Source organism: Notolepis coatsorum, assembly GCF_963971535.1.
Source record: "Notolepis coatsorum genome assembly, chromosome: 8".
Taxonomy (NCBI): Eukaryota; Metazoa; Chordata; class Actinopteri; order Aulopiformes; family Paralepididae; genus Notolepis; species Notolepis coatsorum.
In genome coordinates, this window is record NC_140172.1 from 120930320 (window position 1) to 120952141 (window position 21822).

Consider the following 21822-nt stretch of genomic DNA (forward strand, 5'->3'; position numbering starts at 1 on the left):
AGCAGCAGCAGCAGTAGTAGTAGTAGGTAGCAGGATGAGTAGGTATTATGTAGTTCAATAGGTAGACCACACACTAAGCTAGAGGAAGAACAAGGGGCCTCTCAGCTGGACTCTCGTTCAGTCTATCAGATATAATTCGATTTTGCACAGAACAGCGCTGTTTTCCCATAGCAGCCTTCTCCTCAATAGACACTTTATGCCCCGTGAACGTTGAAACCAGATTATGCCATCAATGGACCTGTTCACAAGCACACAGACGGTTAGAAAACAGCTGGGGGGGGAAGCTGGACAGAGACAATAGAAATAATTTATTGAGCGATCAGAGCGACACACAGAAGAACATTCCACATTCTTAACAGAGTGATATCCGTTTGGGACCCAGGAAAGACTCAAACTGCCCACGTGTGGAAAAACCACATATAAGTTTGTGGCTTTGACATGTACGAGGGTCTCTCGTGTTTTTCTGACATCCTTGTGGTATCGGTGTCTCGCCTGGAGACACTGGCAGGAGAGACATATTTGCAAATATTCATTAAACAACTAGTTTACAAGGGCCTCGAGTTTCTCTGGCTTTTCCAAACACCCTAGACTAAGTATTTCTTACTGTTGCCATAAGAAAGTAGAAGCAGAAGCTCACTGGACTGCAGAACGGTTCAGAGGAGGACGAGGTGTGTCCAGAGAACAGATCCACACACTGCAACGACTGTGGGAGTTTAAGACTCCCTTCCTCCATCTCTTTGATGATCTCCCTCTACCCATCTTTCCTTCCTACCCCCATCCCCCCCCCCCATTCCTTCCTACCCCCACCCTTTCCAGTTTTGTATGTATAAAGATGTTTCAAGATCCGGCGAGGGGTCTCTCTTCCTGTGGTGTCTTAGCTAAACACCTTGTTGAGAGTCATCCAGCCTAACTCTTACTATCTTGTATTGATACTTTGACTGAGTTAATAAATCGTATTAACCAGGTCTCTTTGGACTGAGTAAGTTATTAGCTTAGCACAAGACGCATGCCTTGCCCCCCCCCCCCCCCCCCTATCGCTCTCGCCTGTCGGCCCGTGTTATCAAATGGATGTATCAAAGGCTGTTTCTTGGTATGAAAGGTATGTCAGTGTCTGGCTTTGCTCCAGTATGTGCAGCAGCAGCAGCAGCAGGTCACGTGTCAGTGTCTGGTTTTGCTGTGCAAAGCAGTAGCCACATAATCAGCAGTGGGCCTTTTGTTGAACTGTGCTCTTGACTACTGCTATTACAAAACACTGAGACATGAGTCTTGCTGTGAGTAAGGTGCCCACCCCACCCCCACCCCCACCCCCTTAGTTGATAAACGATTGATTTGTGAATTTGGTCTCAGTCAAACAAGACTTGGTTAGTGAATTAGTATTTTTTTATGCTTTTTTTTCCGGGCTGGACTTTTTTTTTTTTGATAGAGAACATAGAGAAACAATAGAGGTTTTCTTTTTAATAAATTGAGAACCACACCACAATCACAGTGGGTAGCGCTACACACTGAACACGTTCTTTAACTGGATGTGGCACTATCTTAAATTTGACACTTGGTGACTAAAAAAATCACTGTACATATTAACATTATTATTTGCCACAAAGGTTATTGGTGCTACTGTACGTTGACTGCACTATTCATTCACCATTTAAATAAAACATAAATACAGATGTTGTCACATTAAGGAGGAGTGCAAGGAGGTGATCAACACCCCCCCCCCCCCTCCCCATATATAGGAGCGAGGAAGAGGAGGACTCCTCGGTGGGTATGTCCTCTCATGTGGATTTTTCCGGGACTGTTCCTCGTCCCCATCCCACACTGGGGAAAGAAGGAGGACATCTCGCGGGGGGCATGACCTCTCATGTGTGGTTTCCCTGGGAGAGTGCACCCGGGTTAGCGTCTTCGTCTTCGACCCAGTCAGCGGTCACACCGATCCCTATGACCGTTTGTTTTGTTCACTGTGACATAAAATACACATGCCGTTTATACACACACGCAAGGAGGAGGACATCTCGAGGGACATGCCCCCCCGGGAGAGTGCGTCCGGGTTAGCCCCTTCGTCTTCGTCTGCCTAGTCAGCGGTCACACCGATTCCTACGAGCGTTTACTTTTTTTGACCACCGTGACATAAAACATGCACACGCAAGTTCATTCCCGTACGGTCACGGGCAATCGACCCAATGCGTTTCGCCCGCGACGCACCCTCATCGTGGGCCTTCACGTACTACGTCCGCGAACCTACCCTCGTCGAAAGAATGTATGGCGCCGGTCGAGATGGCGGGTTTTTTGTGATGACATGGCAGTTTTAAGTGGCAGATATGCCAGTTTTGGGGATAGGGGTTTGCGCATATGCTGTCTTTGGCCGGCGATAGATTCACGGACGTAGTACATGAAGGCCCGCGGTGAAGGTGTCTTGCGGGCGAAACGCATTGGATCGATTGCCCGTGACCGTGCGGGGGACGAACACCGGAATTGACCCCAAATATCCCAGAGTGCCCCCCGAAAATTAATTCCCCTCGTCCACATACATGGGACCCGGACAAGCGCCTCGTGGGTCTACGCCTCACGGACGGACCCGTCCGGTAAGGTGACTTCCGGGTCGGCCCCACCGAGAGGGGCCTCGAAGGCGATGACCGCATCCTTATGGAGCTGGCGACAGGTAGGGGGCGATAGAGTGCCGCGGCTTGGTTATGACGACTTCCGGTTAGGTTATGACGACTTCCGGTTAGGAGGGGGAATTCCGGGATGGCACTTCCGGTTGAAAGCGGTAAACTCGCAGGTCGCTCCCCTGATCGGCGCCGCCGGGGAGGCCCCATGGAAAAGGCCAAATTTTTTGAAGACGATGGGTTTTAGAGGCTGGGCTCTTTTTACTTTCAGCTTGCAATAATAGTATGACATGTTGGATGTAAGTGCGTGGGGCGTGTGCGTGTGTATTGTGGAAGTTCCTTTCAAGGCCTTTTGTTTACCCGTCCCCCTCCCCTCTGTATCCTCCCTTTCCTCTCCCCTCACCTGGTCACCCCACCCCCCTTTTCTCCCAGAAAGCTTAAAAGGAAAACTCACAGAAGAGGGAGGGGGTGCTTGATCCTTTTTCCTGGCCAGAGAAAGTCATGTCCTGATCTAAATTGTAATTGATTAGTAATGTTTTAACAATAAATGTGTCCGGTTCGTCCACAGTATGTGTGTGTGTGTATGTCTGTTTACAGTATGTATGCGTGTGTACATGACGAGGGCCAGAAAGGCGAATGACTCAGTGTTCTCTCACATGTTGCATCACGTCTTCTTGCCGTTCGCTGGGCGGCGATCACACACATGTTCTTTAACGACGCATTATGTCATTCTGTTGGAGCAATGATGCTGCGAGACACTTTTCCGTGCGAGGGGATAATAAAGTTTTATCTTGTTATTTGTTTATTACCAGAGGGAGTTCCACAAATCATGTTCAACCCAGATTCGTCTTAAACAAGGGACTAAACACGTTTCGCAATTATGCCACAATAATGTGGAATACCCACAGCCGTAAAATAATGTGAATCCCTACCCTCCTTCAAAACCGCTCTCAAATAGCACCTACGGGTGGCTGCCATTAGAAACTGGCCCTGTTAAATGTTAAATGTTAAAATCCCGCCCCCACCCACCCACCCAACCGCCTCCAATGTACAGTTTCTTCCCCTTCGGATGTATATATTTTTCTTAGGATCTTTTTTCTTTCTTACACAGAAATGTATATCTGTATGTCATATATGTCATAAATGTCCTGATGAATTGAAAATGGAGGACCCTGATGTAAACAAGACGAAAGTCTTTGTCTGGTCTGCATCCTCGTAGCAGTTGTGTGTATTGAGCCGTACTGTATTGTACCCATTCTGCAATCTGTTAATAAAGTTTTCAATCAATCAATCAATTTAATTTAATTTAATTTCAAACCTTTATTTCAACCCGAAAGGCAACTGAGGTTTCCCTCATTTAGAGGTACGTTGAGTGTACGTACATAAAAGCACATAAAATCACACAGCATATAAAATCATAACAACAAGACAAGGCAAAAAGCAAGGATAACAAATAAATTAAAACACGTACAACTTGACTGACAGTTGGAGATTTAGATTTTTTGAAGGTTTTAACTGTTGGAGTTCATTCCATGAGCTAGAGGGGCATCATAGCAAAATGCAGATTCACCCTGTTCCAAGTACACTCTGGGGACCTTAAGGACCAGCCAGTCACTAGAACGGATTCCATACATTCCAAAATTGCATTCCAATAATGATGTAGTATAATAAGGAGGTAGCTTACCAATAAATCTTAAAAATTAACAAATACCAGTCAGAGAGGGCCAACCAACCTTCTCATAAAGGACACGGTGATGAATGTCGTATCTATCACCAGTAATGAATCTGAGGGCAGAGTGATAGAGGGATTTAAGGGTTGATGCCGCAGCATCCCCTCCAAATTCCTCAGAGACTCAGCAGCCGCCATCACCCCAGTCATCACACACATAATAAACCTCTCCATAAAACAGGGACACGTCCCCAAGGACTTCAAAATTGCGAGAGTAACACCCCTGCACAAAAAAGGCAGTAAATTAGACCCAGGCAACTACCGCCCTGTTTCTATCCTTACCTCCATCTCGAAAGTCATGGAAAAAAATGTATACGAACAGGTCGAAAAATACCTTGCGGAAAAAAATCTAATCTACGAATTCCAATCTGGCTTCAGAACATCCCACTCCACTGACACTTGCCTTCTCTATTTGAACGATCACATCAAACAAGAGGTGGACGCGGGCAAATACTGCGGCATGGTCATGCTGGACCTACAAAAGGCCTTCGACACTGTCAATCACACCATTCTGATTGACAAGCTAAAAGCAATTGGTTTTGATAGTCTATCAGTGAGCTGGATGCAATCCTACCTGGAGGGGAGAGAACAGATGGTGGAGGTAAACGGTACCCTATCCCCCCCCCCCCTCACAGTGAGCTGTGGTGTTCCACAAGGAAGCATACTAGGACCGCTACTGTTCCTAATTTATGCAAATTACATGTCGTCAGCTTGTGACTGCAACTTGTTCCTGTTTGCGGACGACTCAGCCCTGCTGGTCTCTGACAAGAACAAGTTACAGGTTGAAAAAACCCTCAGCTCAAACTAGGCTAAATCTGCATATGGCTCGCTGATAACAAACTATCATTACACATGGGCAAAACAGAGTCCATTCTCTTCGGTTCAAATAACAAACTCAGCAAGACCGACGGCTTCTCAGTTACAGTGGGTGACAATATTGTCACAAGGAAAGAAGAAATTACCTACCTAGGTTCCATCCTAGAGGCAAATCTTTCCTGTGACAAAATGGCATCCAATGTAATAAAAAAAAGTCAACCAACGAACTTGATTCTTGTACCGGATCTCCTCACTGGTAAACAAGAATACCCTGAAGACTCTGGCAGGAGCACTCATTCAAGGGTACTACGACTATGCTTGCACCTCATGGTACCAAAGCACCTCAAAGGCGCTAAAAACAAAATTACAAACATCTCAAAACAAACTGGTCAGACTACTGCTTGACCTTACTCCTAGAACCCACCTCACCCCTGCCCACTTCGACAACCTAGGATGGCTTAGAGTAGATGACAGAGTACAGCAACTTGCAATGGGCCTGGTCTACAAGATACACTACACGACCAAGGTACCCATGTACATGTCAAAATACTTCCCAAAGGTCAGTGAATACCACGATCACAACACCAGAGGGAGCTCCACAAATCATGTTAAACCCAGATTCGGCTCAAACAAGGGACTAAACACGTTTCGCAATTATGCCACATCAATGTGGAACGCCCTACCCAAAGCTGTAAAGGAATGTGAATCACTACCCACTTTCAAAACCACTCTCAAAGAACACCTACGGGAGACTGCAATTCGAAACTGGCCCCTGTAAATGTCCTAACACAACCCCCTCCAATGTACAGTAAATGACCAAGTATGGTTTTGTCAATATTCCAATGTACAGTTTTGCTTGTACAGTTGTACAGTGTCCCCCCCCCACCCCACCTACCCAACCTCCTCCAATGTACAGTTTCTACGTCAAATGTATATACTCTCTTTTCTGGACTCTTTTCGTATCACAAACAGTACTGTATTTGCAAATCTGGTATGTCATAAATGTATAGATGTAGCAGTACTGTCTATCTGTATGTCATGTATGTCATATATGTTATGATGAATTGAAAATGGGGGACCCTGATGTAAACAAGACGAAAGTCTTTCTCTGGTCTGCATCCCCTTAACAATTGTATGTATTGAGCTGTACTGTACTGTACCCATTCTGCAATCTGTTAATAAAGTTTTCAATGAATCAATCAATCAAGCATGCCTATAAATTACATCACCATAGTCCAAGACTGATAAAAAAAAACTGCTTCGACAACTCTCTTCCTACTAATCAAAGGAACGCTAGTTCTGTTTCTGTATAGGAAGCCAATTTTAAGATAAGATAAGATAAGATAAGATAAGACATTCCTTTATTGATCCCCTTGGGGATTTTCTGTCGCAACTTGGGATGCAAGGTTTATTAATCTTATATCTCTCCAAACATTTACATTACATTTACATTTAGTCATTTAGCTGACGCTTTTATCCAAAGCGACTTACAAGTTCTGTACGACAAGCCATCAGGAAGAGCACAACTCTATCAGCTGAGTAACAATGTTCATCAAAGTGTTGAGTGCTACAGTGTAGGTTAGTTTATTAGGACAAGTGCATGACAGTATAGTCTATTTGCCACCCCATAGAGCCCCATTGTGAACCCGGAAATTTGCAGGTGTTAGAAAGCACTAATTAGTGATAGGGATTTAAAGGCCTGCTGGCTTAGCGTCAGCGAAGCGTCGAGAAACGAAGAGGGACAAAGAGGAGTTTTCCTGGAGTTATCCACAGAGGAATCCAGGGATCCACCCAGTGCTAAGTACATCATAATCCTATCTTACACTCCACTCTGAAAAATCTCCCTTTCCCTCCCACTCTGCCATTTCTCTACTTCCTCCCTGCCACTCTTGACACCACAATGTGTCTCATATCCACAATCTGCTCCCCCAGAACAGACTCAACCCACCCACGGCAGTTTGCTAGCAACCCGGCTAATCTATCCTACCCTCCTACAGCCACTAATACACCTGTCACAGTACAGGGAGGCCTATGGAATTGTCAATCAGCAGTCAAGAAAGCTGACTTCATTACTGCCTACGCCCATAGTCAAAATCTGCAGCTCCTGGCTCTAACTGAGACCTGGATAACCCCCAATAACTCATCAACACCTGCAGCATTATCTACAAACTATAACTTCACTCACACACCTCGACCTTCCAGGCGGGGTGGAGGCACTGGCCTCATGACATCTCCTTCATGGACTACAAACTTAACACCCCTCCCAGCACTGTCACTCTCCTCTTTTGAATATCATGCAGTATCTGTCTCTAATCCTTTCAATCTCACCATTGTTACACTCTACCGCCCTCCAGGTCCGCTCGATCACTTCACAGATGAGCTGGACATGCTTCTAAGCTCCTTACCGGAAGATGGTACCCCTCTCCTTCTATTGGGCGACTTCAACCTGCCTGACTCATCTCAGTCAGTCATAGTAGTCTCCCTCCTACAATCATTTGACCTGACTCCCACTGCCATGCCTCCCACCCACAAAGCAGGCAACTCCTTGGATCTCATATTTTCCCGTAACTCCAGCATCATTAACACCACGGTAACTCCCCTACATGTATCTGACCATTCCTTCATATCCTTCTCACTAACTCTCATGCTTAACCGAAAGGTCTTCACCCCAACTCAAACCGTCTCACTCAGACGCAACCTGCCCTCCCTATCCCCTCCACCCTCTCCTCTGACATACTGTCCGCTCTACCTTTGAGTGACACCTTCTCTGCTCTCTCCACAGAGATGGCAACCTCCACCCTCCTCTCAGCCCTTGCAACCTCCTTCGACAAGCTCTGTCCCCTCGTTGAGAAACCTGCCCGCCGTTCCCCACCCAGTCCATGGCTGACAGATCCAGTGAGAGAACAAAGACAGGTCCTGAGAGCAGCTGAAAGGAAGTATAGAAAGTCACGCCTCACTGCTGACATCGACACATATCACAACCTCTTGTTAACATTCTCCAAAACCATTACTAATGCCAAAGCTTCTTTCTTTCACCATAGGATCGAGGCCTCTGCCAAGAATCTTCGCAAACTGCATGCTACCATGTCCTCCCTCCTCACTCCCCCCCCACCCCCCCCTCCCTCATCTTTCTCTGCCGAAGACTTTGCGATCTTCTTTGAGGAAAAAGTGGAGAACATCCGCAGCTCCTTCTCCCAACCCCCACCCATTCCAAATGCTGAATCGAGAACCTCATCCTTCACTCTGTCATCTTTCTCTCCCATTACAGAAGCCGAGACCCTGACACTGGTAACGTCGAACCGTCCGACTACATGCCAGCTGGACCGGCTACCTTCCCCACTCCTCCAGTCCATAGCACCAGACATCCTCCCATTCCTAACTGCAACCATCAACTCCTCACTCAACTCAGGGGTGGTCCCCACCTCCCTAAAACAAGCCAGAGTCACGCCCCTCATAAAAAAACCATCCCTGAACCCTACCGTCATAGGCAACTACCGTCCTGTCTCTCTTCTCTCCTTCCTTTCTAAAACACTTGAACGTGCTGTATCCAACCAACTTACTGCTTATCTCTTACAGAATGAACTCCTAGACCCTAATCAGTCAGGCTTCAGGACTGGTCACTCCACAGAGACAGCCCTCATTGCGGTCACAGAGGCACTTCACTTAGCAAAAGCGAAAGGCCTCTCCTCTGTCCTGATTCTCCTAGATCTATCTGCAGCCTTCGACACAGTCAACCACCAGATCCTCCTCGCGGCCCTCGCAGGAATGGGAGTGGCTGGCTCTGCGCTGACATGGTTGTCATCATACCTCAATGACCGCTCCTACCAAGTGTCATGGAGAGGGACCCTGTCGGCCACCCGCCCCCTGCGGACGGGTGTCCCCCAGGGCTCGGTTTTAGGACCCCTTCTCTTCTCCCTCTACACTAAATCACTGGGTAACATTATCACGTCTCATGGCTTCTCCTACCACTGTTATGCCGACGATACTCAACTCTTCCTCTCCTTCCCTCCCTCAGATATCCACGTCTCTGAGCGGATCTCGGCCTGTCTGTCCGACATCTCCGCCTGGATGACGACCAACCACCTCAAACTGAACCTAAGCAAAACAGAATTGCTCCACCTGCCGGCCAAATCCTCCCCCCTGACCGACCTTTCCATCACAGTCGAGAATGCAGCTGTGACCGCGTCCCCGACCGCCAAGAACCTTGGTGTTGTCCTCGACGACCAGTTGAACTTCTCTGCTCACATCGCAGCGACAACCAGAACCTGCCGATTCCTCCTGAGCAACGTCAGAAGGATACGCCCCTTCCTGACAAAAGAAGCCACCCAACTCCTCGTCCAATCAACAGTCATCTCCCGCCTCGACTACTGCAACGCACTGCTCGCTGGCCTCCCGGCCACTGCCACTAAGCCTCTTCAACTCATTCAGAACGCAGCGGCCCGCCTGATCTCAAACCTACCGAAGTCGGCCCATGTCACCCCACTTCTTAGGGACCTGCACTGGCTCCCCATTGCTGCACGAATCCGCTTCAAGGCCCTCGACCTAGCATACCGTGCGGCAAAGGGAACTGCTCCCGCCTACCTCCGGTCAATGGTCTCTAACTACACACCCTCAAGACCCCTACGCTCTGCATCTTCTGGCCGCCTCAGACCTACTCCTATCCAAGCTCCGGGAGGGTCATCAAAGAGAAGTCACCTATTCTCAGTCCTTGCCCCACAATGGTGGAATGAACTACCCACCCCAGTTAGGACAGCCGAAACATGTCCAATCTTTCGCCGTCGACTAAAGACGCACTTCTTCAACCATTATCTGAATTAAAAAAGAAAAAAAAAATCTAACCCTAACTAACCATACTAGTCTATTTGCCAACACAAACAGATGGGGAAGGGGTCACATACACATAAATACACATTATTTTCACAATCTACATACACACACTCACATAGGTTTCCCTCTCCTAGGGTTGACATTTCGCCTCTTATGGGATTGACCTTTAACCCAGCACACTAAACTGCATGTGCCAGATGCACACTCACAGGAAGAATGAGTACATATGAGATGCACATACATAGACATTTTAGACTTAGTTCTAGAATAGGATCCCAAAATATGGACACACTGAAATGACAAGAGCACACATGCGAAGTGCAAAGTAGAGTGCATGGCAATACACACAACAAGCATTCCTACTGTATGAGTCACTATAAAAGTTGTTTATCCTAATGTGTGGGTGAATCGGTGAATGTGAGGAAGAAATTGTAAAGCGCTTTGGATAAAAGCTGCTATGTAAATGCAGTCCATAGCTGATGACGGGGGAGCTCCCCCAACAAGCTGTAGCGGCCTCCAGGCTCCACAACAGGGGGCAGCGACTGCTGCCAGACATTGACCTGGGACTAATAGGAACCCAAGGAGGACAATAACACTACCTTAGGCATACTGCACCTTATGTGGATACTGTGATACTGTGAATAATCTATATTTCAGTGGATACTGTGATACTGTGAATAATGTATATTTCAGTAGATAGTAAATTATAACACTACCTTATGCATACTGCACCTTATGTGACATTGTGAATATATTTTTCAGCTAGTTAGATAGTAAATTATATTGACCTATTTGTTTACACTGCTTGTGTTGTTTTTACTACCTGTACCCCCCCCCTCCTCCATGCTGCTATGATGCCTGAATTCCCCCAAGGGGATCAATAAAGGAATATCTTATCTTAGATACATGTAGATGTACTAACAAGGCTCCCTGGGCTCCATGAGGGCGTGGTGGTGAAGTGAGTGTTGTTTCACCCCCCCCTCAATGACGCTGAGCAGAAGAGAGGTGTGTCTCACCTGAGGTCCAGTCTCCAGGGGTGGTGAAGGTACAGCCAGCTGTACACTCTGTCTGGCCATACGCCTCGTACACCTACACACACACACACACACACACACACACACACACACACACACACACACACACACACACACGCACACAGGACAGAGACATGGTTAGGAAACGCACGTGTGTGTTTTCTTTTTATTAAAACATACAACAAGTATACACAGAAATGTATACAAAAAACAAAAAATATGTGTGTGTGTGTATGTCTGTCTGTATGTGTGTGTGTGTGTGTGTGTGTGTGTGTGTATATGTGTGTGTGTATGCGTGTGTGTGTCTCTGTGTGTGTGTCTCTCTGTGTGTGTGTGTGTGTGTGTGTGTGTGTGTGTGTGTGTGTGTGTGTGTATGTGTGTGTGTGTGTGTCTCTGTGTGTGTGTGTGTGTGTATGTGTACAGTATGTGTGTGTGTGTGTGTGTGTGTGTGTGTGTGTGTGTGTGTGTGTGTGTGTGTGTGTGTGTGTGTGTGTGTGTCAAGTCAAGTCAAGTCAAGAGTTTTATTTGTCACGGCATACAAGTATACAATGAAATGCGGGGGGTCTTGCCCGCAGCGATTGTGCATAATACAATAGTAATATATAATAAGAATCCAATAGAACGACATTGTGCAATAAAACAAGTAGACAAAGTAGGGCATATCGGTATATGTACATGAGTTATTTACAGAGCATGGTAGGACATGCTAGGTCCAGTGCAATACACTGTTAGCTACGGATGAGGCACTGGGTCTTTATGTACACTGCTATACAATGCTATATTATACAATCTCGTTATACTATACTATTCTTAAAGTGACCTTTCCTTTTGTAAAGTGACCATAAGTCTATGAGTCTATGTGTGTCCACGGTAGCCCCGTTTATCCTCAGTGGTGTGTGTGTCCCCTGCTGTCTCCTCCTAAAATCCACGATCAGCTCCTTAGTTTTACCAATGTTCAGGAGCAGGCTGTTGTCCTGGCACCAGCGTTCCAGTACCTCAACCTCCTCCCGGTAGGCCTTCTCGTCGTTGTCCGAGATCAGCCCCACCACCACTGTGTCGTCCGCAAACTTCACTATGGAGTTGGAGCTGAACTTGGCCACACAGTCATGTGTGTACAGTGAGTACAGCAGGGGGCTCAGAACGCAGCCCTGGGGGGGGACCCAATACTGGGGTCTTTCACTCAGAAAGTCCAGTATCCAGGCGCTCAGAGCGGAGCTCAGACCCAGCTCGATCAGCTTGTCCACCAGTCTGGTGGGGACTATGGTGTTGAACGCTGAGCTGTAGTCAATGAACAACAGTCTCACATAGCCCCCCTTCTGGCGGTCCAGGTGAGAGAGGGTGCTGTGCAGTACTTGGGAGACCGCATCATCAGTGGTGTGTGTGTGTGTGTGTGTGTGTGTGTGTGTGTGTGTGTGTGTGTGTGTGTGTGTGTGTGTGTCATCCTGACCTGACATCCCAAGGCTGCTCTGAGGAAGCTCAGGACTGAAGGTGAGGCGGGAGCCGCTCCTGTTACAATCATCCTCAGCCTGCCTCCCAGGCTGGCCTGAGCGGAGACAAGAGACACATCACAACATGAGACAAACCAACAATAACATCCTCTTGGCGTCCTTGTCCTGCATCACGTGAGGCTCCACGAAGGGATTAGGAAGGGGTGGGGGGGGTTGGTTTTGGTAACATTCCTCCTCCACCTCTCTCTGCCTCTCCCCGCCTCTCTCTGTCTCTCTCTGTCTCTCTCTGCCTCTCTCTGCCTCTCTCTGTCTCTCTCTGCCTCTCTCAGCCTCTCTCTGCCTCTCTCTGCCTCTCTCCGCCTCTCTCTGCCTCTCTCTGCCTCTCTCCGCCTCTCTCCGTCTCTCTCTGCCTCTCTCCGCCTCTCTCCGCCTCTCTCTGCCTCTCTCAGCCTCTCTCTGCCTCTCTCCGCCTCTCTCCGCCTCTCTCTGCCTCTCTCCGTCTCTCTCTGCCTCTCTCTGCCTCTCTCTGTCTCTCTCTGCCTCTCTCCGCCTCTCTCCGCCTCTCTCTGCCTCTCTCCGTCTCTCTCTGCCTCTCTCTGCCTCTCTCTGTCTCTCTCTGCCTCTCTCCGCCTCTCTCCGCCTCTCTCCGCCTCTCTCTGCCTCTCTCCGCCTCTCTCTGCCTCTCTCCGCCTCTCTCCGCCTCTCTCCGCCTCTCTCTGCCTCTCTCTGCCTCTCTCCGCCTCTCTCCGCCTCTCTCTGTCTCTCTCTGTCTCTCTCTGCCTCTCTCTGCCTCTCTCTGTCTCTCTCTGTCTCTCTCTGCCTCTCTCTGCCTCTCTCCGCCTCTCTCCGCCTCTCTCAGCCTCTCTCTGCCTCTCTCAGCCTCTCTCTGCCTCTCTCTGCCTCTCTCTGCCTCTCTCTGCCTCTCTCTGTCTCTCTCTGCCTCTCTCTGCCTTTCTCCGCCTCTCTCCGCCTCTCTCAGCCTCTCTCTGCCTCTCTCCGCCTCTCTCCGCCTCTCTCAGCCTCTCTCTGCCTCTCTCCGCCTCTCTCTGCCTCTCTCAGCCTCTCTCTGCCTCTCTCAGCCTCTCTCCGCCTCTCTCTGCCTCTCTCCGCCTCTCTCCGCCTCTCTCTGCCTCTCTCTGCCTCTCTCCGCCTCTCTCTGCCTCTCTCCGCCCCTCTCTGCCTCTCTCAGTCTCTCTCTACCTCTCTCCGCCTCTCTCCGCCTCTCTCTGTCTCTCTCCGTCTCTCTCTGCCTCTCTCCGCCTCTCTCCGCCCCTCTCTGCCTCTCTCTGTCTCTCTCCGTCTCTCTCTACCTCTCTCCGCCTCTCTCCACCTCTCTCCACCTCTCTCCACCTCTCTCCGCCTCTCTCCATCTCTCTCTGCCTCTCTGCCTCTCTGGGCAGGTCTGGGCACAGCGCTAACATAGTGTGGAGAGAGGTCTGGGCACAGCGCTAACATAGTGTGGAGAGAGGTCTGGGCACAGCGCTAACATAGTGTGGAGAGAGGTCTGGGCACAGTGCTAACATAGTGTAGAGAGAGGTCTGGGCACAGCGCTAACATAGTGTGGAGAGAGGTCTGGGCACAGCGCTAACATAGTGTGGAGAGAGGTCTGGGCACAGTGCTAACATAGTGTAGAGAGAGGTCTGGGCACAGCGCTAACATAGTGTGGAGAGAGGTCTGGGCACAGCGCTAACATAGTGTGGAGAGAGGTCTGGGCACAGTGCTAACATAGTGTAGAGAGAGGTCTGGGCACAGCGCTAACATAGTGTGGAGAGAGGTCTGGGCACAGTGCTAACATAGTGTAGAGAGAGGTCTGGGCACAGCGCTAACATAGTGTGGAGAGAGGTCTGGGCACAGCGCTAACATAGTGTGGAGAGAGGTCTGGGCACAGCGCTAACATAGTGTGGAGAGAGGTCTGGGCACAGCGCTAACACAGTGTGGAGAGAGGTCTGGGCACAGCGCTAACACAGTGTGGGGAGAGGTCTGGCTACGCGAGCTAGAAGGAAATGACGACTACTTCTTAGAGAACAATTCGTCTCCCAGTGGTAAAAGGGGGAGGCCATTTTCAAACGTTTTTATGACTCACCCTGGTGGTTCTAGAGGAGAGGTAGGGAGGGAACGTACCTGTATCTTACTGAAGAAGATCTTATCCCACAGGCTGTCACTGCGGATGATCCCGCCACAGACCTCAGCACCTTTTCTCTTGGCTGCAAAGTTGAGCAGCCAGCGTTTCAATGGGCTGTTAGCCTGGCTGAAGATCTGTGTGGAAACAGAAGACACATATAGAGTATATTAGCCTGGCTGAATATCTGTGTGGAAACAGAAGACACACGTAGAGTATGTTAGCCTGGCTGAAGATCTGTGCAGGAAACATTTGTTATTCATTCAAATCTATCAGAAGCCAAACCTGACATTACAGACTTCACTGACTAAAATGTCCATGACATTTTCCAAACCTTTTGGACATGGATCATTTTCCATACGTTTTCCAGGCTTGGAAAGCATAATAACATTCCACAACTATTCCAGGTATTCCATGATCACATGAACCCTGTGGATTAAGTCAGTTCCTTGGCTTTGTCAATATTCCAATGTACAGTTTTGCTTGAACAGTGTACAGTGTCCCCCACCCACCCCCTACCCAACCCCCCCCCCCCCCAACCCCACCCCACCTACCCAACCTCCTCCAATGTACAGTTTCTACGTCAAATGTATATACACTCTTTTTTGGACTCTTTTTGTATCACAAACAGTATGTCATAAATGTATAGATGTAGCAGTACTGTCTATCTGTATGTCGTGTATGTCACATATGTTATGATGAATTGAAAATGGGGGACCCTGATGTAAACAAGACGAACGTCTTTCTCTGGTCTGCATCCTCTTAACAATTGTATGTATTGAGCTGTACTGTACTGTACCCATTCTGGAATCTGTTAATACAGTTTTCAATCAACCAATCAATCAAACCCTGTGGATTTAATTAATTAAATACATTGTGTCTCAGCCACTGTGTGCTTTGAAACAGGTACACGTAAATACATTATGACATTAAAACGTTTGTAGAGGAAAATTCGCCATTTTTATAGCTCCTATTTTGACATTTTGAGACACACAAGAGGCTTGACAATTTCCTTGTTAGGGTTAGGTTAATTATGCCCCCCTAACGATTTAGCAGAGTTGTCACCTTAGTGCATGAAAAGATTGCATCACGTTCAAGGTCATAAAAAACTTAATTTGTAATATTTCGATCCAATTCTTTTTTTATGAATACCACTATGAACCCAACTCAACATATCTATCAAAGATTCCAAATATTTCCGTTTGTAGGGTTATGGTTAGGGTTAGGGTTAGGGTTAGGGTTAGGGTTGGGGTTAGGGTTAGGGTTGGGGTTAGGGTTAGGGTTGGGGTTAGGTTAGGGGACTGTTGAGCAAGTGTTGGGGTGGGCACAGGCAGAGGGATGAGATTTTACCTTCTCCTAATCTTTCTGTCTGGGTAACCCTAACCCTAACCCTAATGGGAAGAAAGAAAACACCAAGGTTTTTGCCAGGCTAAAGTGTATAACTTTTTTTTAGAGGTATTCTAATGATGATCCTTTTATATATTGAATATATATCAAAGATGACCAATCTGACCCAATTTCATGACATAATAATCAACACAGCCATTGTTGTACACAGAAACACAAATACATATAGGCAAAAAACACAAAATAGTCGCTAAGGGGGCAGAAGGGTTAAGTGTAGGCAAAAAAATTGGGAAATTAGTTTACCATCTTCTCCAGACAAGAAGATAGATACCAGTTTCCTCTGTGCGTTCAGTAGAAAGCTATCAAGTTTCAAGTTTCTTTAATAGTTGTCATACAGAAGTACAGAATACTTTTATACAAAATGCTTCTTACTGTTACGCTCCAGAGACTGTGCAAGACAAGATAAGTATGAAATAAAATAACATAGTATAGCATGTAAATTAGAAGTAAAAAATGAGGTCACAGTGTTCAGTATAGACATATGTACAATGTTCGATGCATAATAGACGTAACTGAGTCAATACAATACTATATAGTGCAAAGCAGAAATGGGATGAGGTACAATTTAGGTACAATTTACAGTAGGTGTACGAGTTGTAGTGCAAATCCTTTATCAATAAATATAAAGTGTGTTTGTGTGATCTAAAGTGTGGAGAGTGGGTGCTGCAGTGTGTTGTTTGTTTAAGTGAGTGTGTGCGTGTGGGTGTGTGTGCTATGTGCAATTGATGGTTGTTGCATAGTGTTTATTGTTCGTTGAGCAGCCTGATGGCCTGGGGATAGAAGCTTCTTCTGAGTCTTTCTGTGCTCGCCTTAAGACTCCGGTATCGCTTGCCTGACCGCAGCAGTTCAAAGAGGCAGTTGTTCGGGTGGCTGGAGTCCTTGATGATTCTCTTCGCCTTCCCCCTGCACCGCTTGTTGTAAATGTTCTGGAGGGTGGGAAGCCCCCCTCCCATTGTGCGTTCAGCTGAACGTGTCACTCTTTGTAGTCTGCTACGGTCTTGTGCAGTGCTATTCCCAAACCAGGAGGTGATGTTGCCAGTCAGGATGCTCTCTATTGTACATGAGTAGAAGTTCCTAAGGATCTTCTGACTGACTTGGAACTTCCTTAGGCGCCTGAGGAAGTAGAGGCGTTGTCGTGCCTTCTTCACAACACTGTCAATGTGTGTGGTCCATGTCAAGTCCTCGGATATGTGGGCTCCGAGGTACTTGAAACTGTTCACTCTCTCAACCGGTGCCCCGTCGATGCTGAGGGGGCTGTAGTCCTTGACCCCCGACCTCCTGAAGTCCACAATCATCTCTTTTGTTTTGTTCTGTAAGCTAGCCTAGTTTAGCCCAATTACTGTATAAGTATCATGGTTTAAATTACATTGTGCCATGGTATTATTTAAGTGCAAGTACCACTTCATACAATGGCCTGTATCATGGTGAAACTAAAATGACCATCAAACTACCATGATTTGTCAGGTGTACTTGGTTATTATTTTGTAAGTGTTGTCATAGACGGTTGTCTTTTTGGAGATATATATATATATACAGTATATATGAGGGTATCATTTGACATTCAGCAATCTGTAACTCCCCTCACCTTGTCATACATGCGGTTGAGCAGTCGAGGCACGACGGGAAAGATGGTGGGCCTCAGAGCCTTCATGTCCTCTGACAGCAGACGGATGTCTCCCTGGTAGAACCCAATCCGTCCTCCATGGCAGTACACCACAGACTGGAGCACCAAGACACACACAGACACAGACACAGACACACAGACACAGACACAGCCACAGACACAGACACACACATACAGACAATTCATTAGTGTTGCAAAATTATGTTTTCTGTAGACAACATTTTAAAATGGACTCTTGACGTCCCAGCACAACTTAAGATTGTTTGAACGTGGTTGAGTCTCATTTCAAAATGAATGCCGAAAGAGGAAACATACGTAAACATACATAACAGCCCTATAGTCTGAGACAACACGTGATGTTCAAACAACCACCCGGATATGAACCAACAATAAGTCAAGTGCCACAAAACACGAAAACATTCTGAATGGTGGTGGTAGTGATAGTTGTGGTGGTGGTGATGGTGGTGATGGTGGTTTTGGTAGTGATGATAGTTATGGTGGTGGTCGTGGTGGTTGTGGTGGTGATGGTGGTTTTGGTGGTGGTGATGGTGGTTTTGGTAGTGATGATAGTTATGGTGGTGGTTGTGGTGGTTGTGGTGGTGATGGTGGTTTTGGTAGTGATGATAGTTGTGGTGGTGATAGTTGTGGTGGTGGTGGTGATGGTGGTTTTGGTAGTGGTGATACAGTAGTTGTGGTGGTGATGGTGGTTTTGGTGATGGTGATAGTTGTGGTGGTGATGGTGGTGGTTTTGGTAGTGGTGATAGTTATGGTGGTGGTGATAGTTGTGGTGGTGGTGGTGATAGTTGTGGTGGTGGTGAATTGATTCCTTATAAAGCACATTCAGAAGCCTAAATACGTTTTGCCACAAAAGTTGTTATTGTCCATTGTAAAAACATTGTAAGTTGGTGTTTCAGGCTAGCTAGCTATTGTCCAATCGAATGAATGGGAATCGAAGAGAGAGTGAGACGTAGCGTTACGCTAACCTGCATGAGAGGAATTTGTGAGAGGAATCAAACAAAAATGGAGAAGTTTCTGGTAACAGCTAAAAGACAAGAGGTGGAGCCCACAAGTACTCCAGCTACAACTCTTGAGAGTGGCAATCTCAATACAACTACCCCGCTTTGAGAAGATTTGCAAGGGAAAGCAAGCACACCCAAGTCACTGAATATAGGCTAGAATTGGAATATGAAAAGTGATTTATTTGCAACCTGCGGTAGTTAATAGTAGGCCTCATTTTATTAATTTATCTTTAATTACTATTATTTTAATTGAATGAAATCTACTACTCAGGAAAATAGTGCAATTATTATTTGAATGAAAATAAATCTACTACTCAGGGAAGTAGCCTACTGTAGGCCTACAACAAAAATGTTAATTAGGCCTAATTATTTCACAGTGACACAGGATAATTTGCCAAGCTTTTGTTCATTTTCAAATAAAGCCAATTGTGTCTTGTTATGTTAATCTTATCTTGTTAGTAGAGGCATTGGAATTGGTTTGTAGCCTAAAATTTATTCTAGCCCACATCTAGGTGGGGACCAGATTAGGTGGGGCTCGAAATATTTCCAACTATCCAAGTGGGGCCTGATTGAAAAAGTTTGGGAACCACTGGCATACAGTATATAATTCCTCTTTTATGTATTTTTGCATAGGCAATCACTTTCACATCCCCACTCTCTTCTCGCTCAGGCCATGCTGAAATGTGAACGACCACAAGGGCCTTCTTAGTCTGTTCACACAGCCCCACTGTCGGTGTGACGCCGGCCCCACATGTGACTGTCTTCCTGTTTTGCCAGAGAGGCCATTTGAGGACAGGGCACAGTGAGGACCCGCCCTCTTCTCTGCTCTGCTCTGCCTGTGTTGACAGGTCTGTGGTGTGTTGTATCTGCAGATCTACAGTGCATTCAGACAGAGCATGCAATGGATATCATATGGCAGCTGTCCAAGGGGCGGGGGGGGGGGGGGTACTATAGCTGTATTGGCTTGTGTTTGGTTGGGGAACTGTGTTCGAATTGGCAAAAGGATATTCCTCACATTCAGATCTCTCTCTCGCTCTCTCTGTCTCTCTCAAGGATATTCATCACATTCAGATCTCTCTCTCTCGCTCTGTCTCTCTCTCTCTCCCTCTATCTCTCTCTCTCTCTCTCTCCCTCCCTCTATCTATCTATTGCTCTCTCTCTCTCCCTCTTGCTCTCTCTCTATATACTGTATCTCTGTCTCCCCCCCTCTTCCTCAACACACACTTTTATCAACAGATAGTTAAGTTTCAAGTTTCCAAGTTTCTTTAATAGTTGTCATAGAGAAGTACAGAATACTTTCATACAAAATGCTTCTTACTGTTACGCTCCAGAGACTGTGCTAGACAAGATAGTATCAAATAACATAGTATAGCATGTAATTTAGAAGTAGAAAATGAGGTCACAGTGTTCAGTATAGACATATGTACAATGTTCTGAGTTACCATATAATATACAATACTATGCAGTGTACTAATGTACAGTACTATATAGTGCAAGCAGAAAATGGGATGAGGTACAATTTAGGTACAATTTACAGTAAGGTGTACGAGTTGTAGTGCAATCTTCATCAATAAATATAAAGTGTGGGGAGTGGGTGCTACAGTGTGTTTGTTTAAAGTGGGTGTGTGCTATAAAGTGTGTGGAGTGGGTGCTACAGTGTGTTTGTTTAAAGTGAGTGTGTGCGTGTGATGTGTGTGCTATGTGCGTTTGATGGTTGTTGTTGTGTAGTGTTCATGTTCGTTTAGCAGCCTGATGGCCTGGGATAGAAGCTTCTTCTGAGTCTTTCTGTGCTCGCCTTGAGACTCCGGTATTGCTTGCCCTGACCGCAGGCAGTTCAAGAGGCAGTTGTTCGGGTGACTGGAGTCTTTAATGATTCTCTTAGCCTTGCCCCTGCAACGCTTGTTGTAAATGTTCTGGAGGGTGGGGAGCCCCCCCTCCAATTGTGCATTCGGCTGAACGTGTCACTCTTTGTAGTCTGCTTCGGTCTTGTGCAGTGCTATTCCCAAACCAGGAGGTGATGTTGCCAGTCAGGAGCTCTCTATTATACATGAGTAGAAGTTCTTAAGGATCTTCTGACTGACTTGGAACTTCCTTAGGCGCCTGAGGAAGTAGAGGCGTTGTCGTGCCTTCTTACACAACACTGTCAATGTGTGTGGTCCATGTCAAGTCCTCGGATATGTAGGCTCCGAGGTACTTAAAGCTGTTGACTCTCTCAACCGGTGCCCCGTCGATGCTGAGGGGGCTGTAGTCCTTGACCCCCCGACCTCCTGAAGTCCACAATCATCTCCTTTGTTTGCTGACGTTCAGGGAGAGGCTGTTTTCCTGGCACCATCCCGCCAGGACCTTGACCTCTTCCAGGTAGGCCCTCTCGTCGTTGGCAGAGATCAGGCCCACCACCACTGTGTCGTCAGCAAATTGATGATTGTATTGCTACTCCGCTGAGCACACAGTCGTGTGTGTACAAGGGAGTAGAGGAGGGGACTCAGAACACAGCCCTGGGGGCCCCTATGTTGAGGGTGATGGATGAGGAGGTGCAGTTTCCTGCTCTCACCACCTGGGGTCTGCCCGTCAGGAAGTCCAAGACCCACTGGCAGAGGTCATAGTTCAAGCCCAGGTCCCTGAGCTTGGCTATGAGTATGGAGGGGACTATGGTATTGAATGCCGAGCTGTAGTCGATGATAGCATTCTCACATAGTTCCCCTGCCTCTTGTCCAGGTGTGATGCTGCTGTGTGCAGCCCTGGGCTATGGCGTCCTCCGTGGACCTGTTGGGGCGGTATGCAAATTGCAGGGGGTCCATGTTGATAGGGAGGGAGGAGCAGATGTAAACACAGGAATATTAACAGAACAGATACAGTCATACAGCGACATTCCTCTCTCCCCCCTCTCCCTCTCTCTCCCTCTCTCTCTCTGAACATGTGAACATGGTGTGAACATCACATATGTGAACACTGGGGAAGGCAGGTGGTTTCCTGAGTCTCACGACGTCCTCGTGTCATCAACAGACATAACAGGCTGGTCCGACCTGATTGCTGCTTAACACTTATCTCTAACACTAACAGGTTTGCTCTAAGCTTGCCCGACTGATCTTGAACCAGTGTGATAGAGAGAGCAAGAAACAAGACCGTCTTTTAGCATATGGAGATTCATGAATTTAAAGTTTGGCCATTACAGTTTTCGGCATAAGCAGCTGATCTT

The 21822-nt window shown here is 47.1% G+C and overlaps 1 protein-coding gene across 1 annotated transcript in view; it reads right to left on the minus strand.

Annotated features, from left to right (window-relative positions):
• acsl6 (acyl-CoA synthetase long chain family member 6) overlaps nucleotides 1–21822 on the minus strand; it is a 96214-nt gene that overhangs the window by 15244 nt on the left and 59148 nt on the right. Inside the window, exons 10-13 of the mRNA XM_084320858.1 lie at nucleotides 17569–17815; nucleotides 14579–14713; nucleotides 12457–12552; nucleotides 10992–11064 (exon numbers count right to left, since the gene is read on the minus strand). Of these exons, the coding sequence (XP_084176984.1) occupies nucleotides 10992–11064; nucleotides 12457–12552; nucleotides 14579–14713; nucleotides 17569–17815 (551 nt within the window). The remainder of the gene's footprint in view (nucleotides 1–10991; nucleotides 11065–12456; nucleotides 12553–14578; nucleotides 14714–17568; nucleotides 17816–21822) is intronic.